General features: G+C 48.3%; 1 protein-coding gene across 1 annotated transcript; it reads right to left on the bottom strand.

Annotated features, from left to right (window-relative positions):
* Positions 1 to 221: 221 nt before the first annotated feature.
* Positions 222 to 7,265, bottom strand: LOC120392918 (ras-related protein Rab-17-like). Its single transcript, XM_039517566.1, has 5 exons — positions 6,858 to 7,265; positions 3,734 to 3,885; positions 1,474 to 1,597; positions 824 to 902; positions 222 to 345 (listed from the first exon to the last, which is right to left on the bottom strand). Exons 1-5 carry the CDS (start codon positions 7,015 to 7,017, stop codon positions 222 to 224), a joined length of 639 nt encoding a protein of 212 aa, XP_039373500.1. The 5' UTR covers positions 7,018 to 7,265.
* Between the last annotated feature and the right edge of the window lie 2,100 nt (positions 7,266 to 9,365).

The following is a 9,365-nucleotide window of genomic DNA, read 5'->3' as shown; positions in this document are numbered from 1 at the left end:
ACAGTGAAATCCTTGCTCATCTTAAACACAAAAAAACAGCTTATAAGAAGTGGAAGATTGGACAAATAACCAGGGAGGAGTATAAAAGTATTGCTCAGGCATGCAGGAGTGAAATTAGGAAGGCCAAATCACACTTGGAGTGAGACAGAGCCCCAGGGTTCCAGGCCTGCATGCGGTGAAGAAAAGGCTCGTAGGAAGAGTATACAAACTGCTGGCTCTGGTTAGCCTCCCATGAACCCAGCGTCGTTGGTGGCTTGGCAGTAGTCGGCATTCGTGTGAAGGGAGGACTGACCACTCGGGATTGTCTCTGGGCATAACTGGTTCTTGGGAGGGGGCTGGATGTGTCTGTCCTCTGAAGAAAGAAGAAACCTCAAAGACTCTCTGGGCCAGTCCAGTTGAGCGAGGCTGACTCAGTCTAGCTGAGCCTCTGGCTCTGTTGCCTAGCCCCGTGGTTCTCAACCAGGGGTACGCAGAGGTCTTCCAGGGGGAACATCAGCTCATCTAGATATTTGCCTAGGTTTCCAACAGGCCACATTAAAAAGCAGTAGCTAAGTCAGTACAAACTCAAATTTTATACAGACAATGACTTGTTTATGCTGCTCTGTGCACTATACACTGAAATGTAAGTACAATATTTATATTCTAATTTAATGATGGTAAAAGAGAAAGTAAGCAGTTCTTTAGTAATCGTGTGCTGCGACACATCTGTATATTTGATTTTGCAAGCAAGTAGTTTTTAAGCGAGGTGAAACTTGGGGTACGCAAGACAAATCAGGCTCCTGATTTCTAGTAATCTGGAAAGGTTGAGAGCCACTGTCCTAGCCGATTCGAGGGCTTTATTCTACACCCTAAGGAAGAAGGATGCAGGGATCTTGTTTTCCAATCTGGGTGAGGACTCTGGCCTGAGGGATGAAAGAAACATGGCTTGGTTTGTTTGAGGATCATAACTGGGGCCAAGGGGAATGGGTCTCGGAGAGAAGAGATCCTCTGGGAGTGACAGTGAGGAATCTGGGGAGTGGGGAGAAATTCCCACTTCCCCATTGCTAGGGCCAGTGACTGGTGTTCCAAAGGGTGGGTGAACCTCCTCCCCATTCAGCGCTCAGCAGGTTCCACCCTCACCCCGGCGGGCAAAGGCAGAACCACTCCAGAAGTTTGCTTGTCTCAGAAGTTGGGATGGGGGGCAGCAGGGGGGCAGCCTGTCCGTGTTTGGAATGGGGAAGCCACTGCTCTGGATCTGTCTCGCTCGCTCTTGGCAGCTGTGAGGCTTTACAGGCCAGAGTGTACCAGTCACCTCTTGTCTAGGCCTAGAGACAATGCACTGCTGCAGTCACAGTAAAGACTTTCCAGTTCCTGGACCTCTTCAGGTCAAGTGACTCAACCCTAATTGCCCCTGAGCAACTGGGAGGAGACAAGCGGTGCTGTGCTATCGCTCACAAGGCAAAGAACTGGCACAGACCTCTCTAGTGCTGTTACCTGTCCAGCGGCTTCTCACTTGGAACTGATCTATGGCCATAAACACCTCGGTCACTTGGTGGTTGGATTTTGTGGACGTTTCCACGGAAATTAAGCTTTTGCTCTTTGCAAACTCCTCCGCCTCCTAGTTGGGTGGGGAAGGTACAAAAACAGGGTTATTTCAAAGTAGACTTAGGTGTGTTCTGCACAGTAATCACATCCAGCTTGGTAAATGTCCTGGAAAGTGGTGCAAATAAGGGCTCCATTTACAAGGTATTGGATCTTGTCCTTAGGCCTGGCAGGGAGGCACAGCTCCTCCCTGTATGATTAGACACCTCAGGTGTGACAGGGCCCTGCCCAGTGTGGACAGGGCTGCATGGTGCCAACCTGGAGAAGCGAGCTCGGAACGGACACAAACACTAGTGTAGCAGGGCAAGTTGCGGTTCTCCTGACTAGTGGCTGAGAAGTAGGAAGAGGAGCATGCAGAAATCTCCAGCTATTTGCAAGGGTGGCTCTGGAACAAATCTCCAAGCCGGATGCTGCAAACTGCCTTAGGGCCTCATACCCCCGTCGTTAGCTCCAGCACTTGCACTGTCAGACTAATGATGTACAAGGAGCCTTAAGGCTCAGAACTCATCTGCATGATGCATTAGTCTGCACTGGAGTTGGACACATTCCAGTGTGTTGTGCACTAACAGGCCTGTGCGTGCTGCAGTGACACACACTAGGGAACTCTCCGTGCGTGCCAGCAGGTCCTTATGGGCCAGTTAGTGCACAACACACAAGTGCACCCTAGACCTTGCCCCCTGCTCGTGCAGAGAAGCAGATTGGCAGGTGAGGGCTAAAACCTGTAGAAACAAATGGGTTATGTGCAGCTTGTCACAGGTAGTGATGCTAGGAGCACTACTCAGCATGGAACCAGCTCTAAATGTACTTCCTTCCCCAAAGCCAAGGTGGATGACTTCTCCATCAGACATGACCCAGCCACCATGGATCTTCAGTGGGTCATAGACCAGCCTACAGGTGATGGGCTGAGGTGACTGGGCTCTCTTGTGATGGGGTAAGGATTCTTAAAAGCTTGGTCTATCTCTTCAATAAAGTTCTGTTACTGTGAGATGTTACTCGTCAGCAGCCTATGGTCTCCTCCTTCTGTAACTACCATGGCAGTAATACAGACATATGGCCCTCGGTGTTGCAGTTCCTGTGTTTTGCGTATTACCAGTAAAAGGGAAAAGACATGCATAACGTAGTGGGAGATCATACAACATAGCCCTGTGGAACAGTCCATCAGAAACAGACGTTAGTGTAAGCCAACTAACAGATGCATTTAATCTTTGTCACTATATCATCCTTAAAGTCTAGGGAGCTGGGAGTGAGTGTAATGCCAATAGACCCCGGTTGTCAGCAGGTGGGATTGAACCTGGGGCCTCTGGAACTTAATTGTATGAGCCTCTACCGCATGAGCTAAAAGCCAACTGCCTCCTAGCTAAGGCTGTAGAGCAGAATCTTTTTATCTCTCTATGTCTAATTCAGGGGTGGGGTGTGCCGAGTCTTCATTTATTCACTCTAAGTTAACGTTTCGCGTGCCAGTCATACCTTTTAATGTTTGTAGAAGGTCTCTTTCTATAAGTCTATAATATATAAACTAAACTATTGTTCTATGTAAAGTAAATAAGGTTTTAAAAATGTTTAAGAAGCTTCATTTACAATTAAATTAAAATGCAGGGTCCCCTGGACCAGTGGCCAGGACCCAGGCATTGAAAATGAGCTTGCGTGCAGCCTTCGGCACCCATGCCATAGGTTGCCTACCCCTGCTCTAAGTGGTCTTGGTGCCTCTAGATGGGACAGGACACCACATCCAGAAGGTGTGTATGTTTCATGAGGGTAAGGGAACAAAGAGAACTTAGTGATGTTCCCTCATTACCTACTTGGCTGGTGAGCTGGATTGGGCTGGGAGGTGGGGGTAGATAGAGAAATCTTGGCTTTGAGGGGGAAAGCGTGAGCATTTATTGTCCACTGTACGTGAAATGTCTGTACCAGTTCCTTGCATGTCTTCACCCATCTTTCCAGAAGAGGAAGGATAAACCTGCCCATGATGTGTAGCCCTTACGTGATGTGTGCAGGAAAAAGCAGTCTTGGTTGAAATGTCTGTACACTAGAACTATTGCAGCCTACCAGCGGTGTGGCTGCATGATCAAGATTCAGTCTGGATATTTTAGAAAGTTAAAGGCAAACCCTTCTGGAGGAGAGAGGCAGGAGAACAAGCCATCGCTGGTCTTACCTTTCTGGCTATGTCATATACAAGAAGGGCAGCATCCGCCCCCCTGTAATAAAGATGGCAAATACTATGGTACTTCTCTTGTCCTGCAGTATCCCAGATCTCAAGCTTGATTGTGGCAGTCTCTAAACATACCAGCTGGGTGAAGAAAGAACCTGGAAGCGACAGAGATGGGACAGCTCCTTGAGAAAGCCATAGCATGCACCTTAATTAATGTTAACCTTCATCTCGGTGATCTGTGTGAAAGATGGGTGTCGAGATTCGGTTGGAAAGGGCTGCGGGGGAGGGAGGATGAGAGAGAGAGAATTAAAACACCCCCTCCCCCACCAAAAGCAATGTAACAAACAGGCTGGTGAACTGGTTTTACCCAAAAACAGCCCAGTAGTACACCAATGCACATCAGCAGGGTGTAGCTGGGAGATGGGGAGGGGAAGAGAAATGAGAACAATGGTTCTTGCTCAAACCATCAATATTGGTGGCATTAGCAAGCTTTAGTTTTGCAGCTGTCTAGCTGGAGGAAATGTGATGGCAGGGCAGGAATTAGGAGTCTTGAGTTCTAATCCAGCTGTACAGTGCCTGGCCCCTGTTGGGTGCTGCTGTAACAGAAATACTGCAATCTCCCCGACACTGATTTGTATGACCTTTCTGTCTCAGTTTGCCCAGATGGATAATGGGGCTAATTAAAATCCACCTCCCTGGAGTGCTGCGAAAGCCAGTAAATGTCTGCAAAATGTTTGAAGATCCTTGGTCTGACAGTGCTATAGCAGCTCAAATGTGCAGCTGTGCACAGTAGATAGGCAGAAGCCACCTGTTAAGGGCCAGATTGTCTGCCAAATACACGGGCTTGAGGTAGAGGGGGCAGTACAGAGCCATAGCTCTCCAGAGAGCCCTGGGAGGGACAGAAGCTTTCTCTGAGTGCCAAGTAACGTAGGCGAATGACACCACACTCCTTGGTGTAGGCACTGTGACTGCCTGGTGTGTGTGGCAGCGTGGGAGACCCCTTGGGCCCTCCATCCCCCCTTCCTGGCAAAGGTCAGGGCCCCTCTTTAAAACAGGAAGAAAAGGGTCTTTCTGCCTATTTCTGACTTAAAGACACCGAGCCAGATCCTTGCTTATGTAAATTGGCCTTGCCTCCATTGAAGTCAACATGAAAGTGGTGGTTTGGTTTTGTTGGTGGCAATCTGAAAAATCAAAACAAAATTGATTGCAAGTCCAATACCACATGAAATGTTTCAAAGATTTTGACTCTACATCGAGAGAAATTTTATTCTGTGTCAAATGAAACATTTATTTTAATTTTGACCATTCTAAATAAATTTTTTTAAAATAAGATTAAAGGAATTTTTGAAAGTCATTTCAAACCAAAAAAATGAAACGTGATTTTTTTTTCAGTTGTTTTTTTTTTAACAATTTAGTGAAACTACCATGAACTCACAAGGTGGGTGAGAAAAGATCTTATCTCGGACCAACCTCTGTTGGGGGAAGGGACACACTTTCATGCTACACAGAGCTCTTCTTCAGATCTGAGGAAAGAACCGGAGTGTTACAGCTAAATCCTCCGCTTCCTACCCAGACCCCGAAGAGCTCTGTAAAGCTCAAAAGCTTGTCCCCTCTAGGGTGACCAGACAGCAAGTGTGAAAAATCAGAACGGGGGTGGAGGGTAACAGGCACCTATATAAGATAAAGCCCCAAATATTGGGACTGTCCCTGTAAAATTGAGACATCTGGTCACCCTAGTCCTCTCGACCAACAGAAATTGGTCCTATAAAACACCTCCTTTGTCTCTTCAATATTCTGGGACCAACCTGGCTACATGAACACTGTTACCATGAACTCCTAAAATGTGGTGGTGTCCCTGGATCTGCAGCTTTTTCAGAAAAAATCTTCAGCTGAAATTTCACCTAGTTCTAGTGTGAGTGGGTGTCTGTTGAAACACCAGGAAAATGTCAAAGGCCGGTTTGCTGATCACATTGGGTAGGCTAGATGGGCTGCTTTGACTAGAGTGACTGGAGTGATAGAATGGGCAGAGCTGCTGGGAGTCTGGGAAGATAGCCTTTTAAATGTCATCCGTTGGAGGCTCCGTTGTCATACATCCTCTGTCACAAACAGGGCAGAACAGAGTGTTACGTCTGTTTTTCTGACACCCAGGAATTATACAAGGGGCGATTCCAACCAAACCCACTAGATCAGACCCTGGATTCCAGGGTGCACCTGTGTCAGTTTCTGCAGCAAGAGTAAGAACATGGTGCAATGTCACAGTGAGCGCTGGGACTGGGACTGGCACCCATCCAGAGATAATGCAGTGCGATTGGTAGTATTTCTGTGGGGGCAGCTGGGAGAGCCAGGACTAGGGGGAGAGCACGGAGAGAACGCAGAGGGGAAAATCTATAACATTTAATAGTAAATGGTGAACACTCTCTTGGGTTACTCAGAACTGGCAGGTGTAGACCAAAACTCTCCGCTGAGGTGACCTATTTAAATGCTGCACTACCTGCAATGAACCGCTAGCTGTCACTCTGACTCCACAATGAACACAGCTGTGTTGCTGGTCCCCAGTTCCTGATTTCCTGTCTCCAATCTACCCCAGCAGAGAAATGTGTCTTGCATGTGGCCTGAGCCTCCCTGCCAGTGAACTCCAAAGGCACTTTGCCACTGGTGTCGGTGGAGTAGGAGATGCTGAGGCCTGACTTTTTTCAGACGTGCTTCTTAGGTTGGTGCCTAAAGATCCAGCTCTGAAGAGCAGCATCAGACAAGGCCCAGCTTTTAAAATGGGCACATCAGGCTGCATAGCTTGCGCCACCTTAACCAGACTTTTCCGGATCTCGCCGTTGTCAGTCCTGTGCCTGAGCTGAGAAACCAAACTAACCCCGTGCTCACGGGCTGTAACGTTGGGGGTCTGTTGGGTCACATTCCATTAGCCGCCAGAGCTGCCAGCTGGAGCCCCTAACCCTGCCTGCTGAGTGACGTCCTGCTGCGTCTCTGCTGGGCCTGAGAGCTTAAGCAAAACCAAACTTCACGCTAGCGTCGCTCCGCTGACTTCAGCAGAGACACTCCTGCTACAAGGGAGATGCAGATCAGGCCCTTTGTGTTTCACCAAAGGATTAGTTCATTGCTGCCACTCACTCACATCCCACAGTGGGCACGGATTCCCTGACATCATTTTTCACACAGCGGAAGGCTGTGCTTGATTTTCCCACGGCCGCGCTCCCCAGCAGAACCACCTTGGAGATGTAGTCTTGCTCCGTGGACGGCCCCACCCCAACCTGCTGCGTTCTTCTCGGGGCCATATTCTGCAAAGAAGAGAGAACCCTGTTCAAAAGGCATTGACAGTGCGCTCCAGGGCCCTCGGATGATTAGCTGTGTACACTCTAAAGAGTTAGGCCCCAGGCCTCGATTTCCCACTCAACGTAGCAGGAGACGTGGCTCCAGTTTAACCCTGATATTCTATGATTCTATCTGCTATTCTATGATGCTGTATGATTTAATTGGGAATTGGTCCTGCTTTGAGCAGGGGGTTGGACTAGCTGACCTCCTGAGATCCCTTCCAACCCTGATTTCTATGATCCTTCCTGCACCCCTGTTCCAATCAATCAAGCTCAACATGCTTAAAAGAATCCTAATGGGAGTCTAACCCTACGGGTACATGTACAGTACAGGGGGCTGTACCAACAGAGCTCTGTCACTGTATTGGCCAGCATAACGCCGTGGTATAAACACAGCTGACACCAACAGAAATGGGGTTTCCTTTAGTGTAGGACACCACTTCCCCGACAGACAGGCGCTTCAGCGATGGAAGCCTTCTTCTGTCAACACAGCTGCAGCCACCGTGCGGGTTAGGTTGCCATGGCAATGTCACGCAGGAGTGTGGCCAACCACAGGGCAACGTGCTGACCTAACTTAGGTGTAGACCAAGCCTAATGCATAGACTCATCAACAGCCTGAGCTGCTGTGGCCACAGTCACAATGTCAGGTGGCCTCTCGTAGCAGCACTGTGAACTCCAGACTCCCGATTCTAAATACTGGTCATAGCGCTCCAACCTGTTTCCCCACCCCCAATACCTGACCTCCTGAGAAAGCTCTTCCATCAATACACTGGCTTGGGCTCTTGGAACAAACTTGATTCAGGTGCTCCCAAAGCTTCCAGCGCTAGGCTCACAAGGGGCAGTCCAGATGCACAGCCATGAATCAGTCGGACTTTTTCCTTACCAGGAAACCTCACTGGCCCTATGCCTGTGGTTCTCAGGAGTCTCAAAGGCCAGGTGAGGCTGGCTATGGTGGGAGGCTAGGGGGAAAAAACCCATCAGTGGTTGAACTTTTAACCCTAGCAAATAGCTTCCCTTGAAGTCGGTTTTTAGTGCTTGGTGTTATGAAGATGGGCCACATTTTCAAGGCTATATTCAGCCTTAGCGATAGCTTAAAAAAATAAGGGGACCTGTGTCCAGGGTTTCACGGGCCCCCAGCTCCAGCTGCAATAATGATCGAGATGGATCCATGAACCCCGAAAGACAAGCAACCCATGAAAACAAACGCCTATCAGAGACAGTGATTTTTTTTAAATGGCTCCTTTTGTAGACTTTGATTGTCAAATCTCTGTATCTTCGCTCCTGCATCTATATCTGCCTTTGTCGAGTGATTTGAGATCCTTGGGTAAAAGACTCTTTATCACAGCTGAGTAATTGTTACAGGGAGGAGCTCACTTTGAAGATGGCTGATCCTAGAGACAGAGCTAGGTTCCACCTGGAGCTGACAACCTGCCCACACAAACATCAGAGTTGTGTGCCCTGCTCTTCCACCCATCTACCCCTCCTCCCATGGGTTACTGTGGGGCTCAGTGACCGAGCCCCGGGGTGTATAAGCCAATATGAAGTTTTCGATGTATTTTGAAGCAGTCTGTGTGGCTCCCAAAATGGAAGATTTAATCTTCCTAGACCTAGACCGAGTGATTAAAGCAGATCAAAAGAAAAGGAGTTCACCAAAGGAAGTGCTGCGCTGACAGACCTCTGTCAGGCGGGCGAGGCAGCTTTCCTTGCATCATCCTGTGAAGATGGAGACTGGACGCAGAGAAGGGAAATGAGGAAACATGAATCTGAAAACGATCCCAGCCAGCCAAACTCTGCACCATGGAGTAAAAAGAAGCAAAACTTCACCGTGCTGAGCAAATGTAAGAAACAAAACACCATCCCCAGAAGTCTTGCCAGCTAGAATCTTCTGACCATGTGCAACTCTCCAACATGACACCCCACTTCGTAGGGGCATTTCCTGGGGTTCCCCCTTCTCTCTCCCTCGATCATTATTCAGACTAGGCCAGACAGGAGAGTCTTTGACACAAAAAGAAACTGGACATTGGAAAGCTGTTAGCATCTTCCTCTGAGTGTTTCTGAAATGCCCGATGAATTCTCATATAATCGCAAGACAACGCTGAATAGAAACTTTATGCAAAAATGTGAATTGCAGCTGTTTAATAGAACTTGCCAGTGGTAAGGTGTCTTAAGAAATCTATAAACATGCATCAAATCCAATGAATTTGCTCCTCTTTCAATCAGCCATGAATGTAAAACACAGCCGCCTCAGAGGGCAGCGCTGCATTAACAACGTAAAATGCCATGTAGAACCAGACTCCATTATCCCCTCCCCT

The sequence above is a fragment of the Mauremys reevesii genome, unplaced genomic scaffold (genome assembly GCF_016161935.1).
Source record: "Mauremys reevesii isolate NIE-2019 unplaced genomic scaffold, ASM1616193v1 Contig123, whole genome shotgun sequence".
Taxonomy (NCBI): Eukaryota; Metazoa; Chordata; order Testudines; family Geoemydidae; genus Mauremys; species Mauremys reevesii.
The sequence above is the reverse complement of the archived record's forward strand: the minus strand, read 5'-3'. Positions and strand labels throughout refer to the sequence as shown.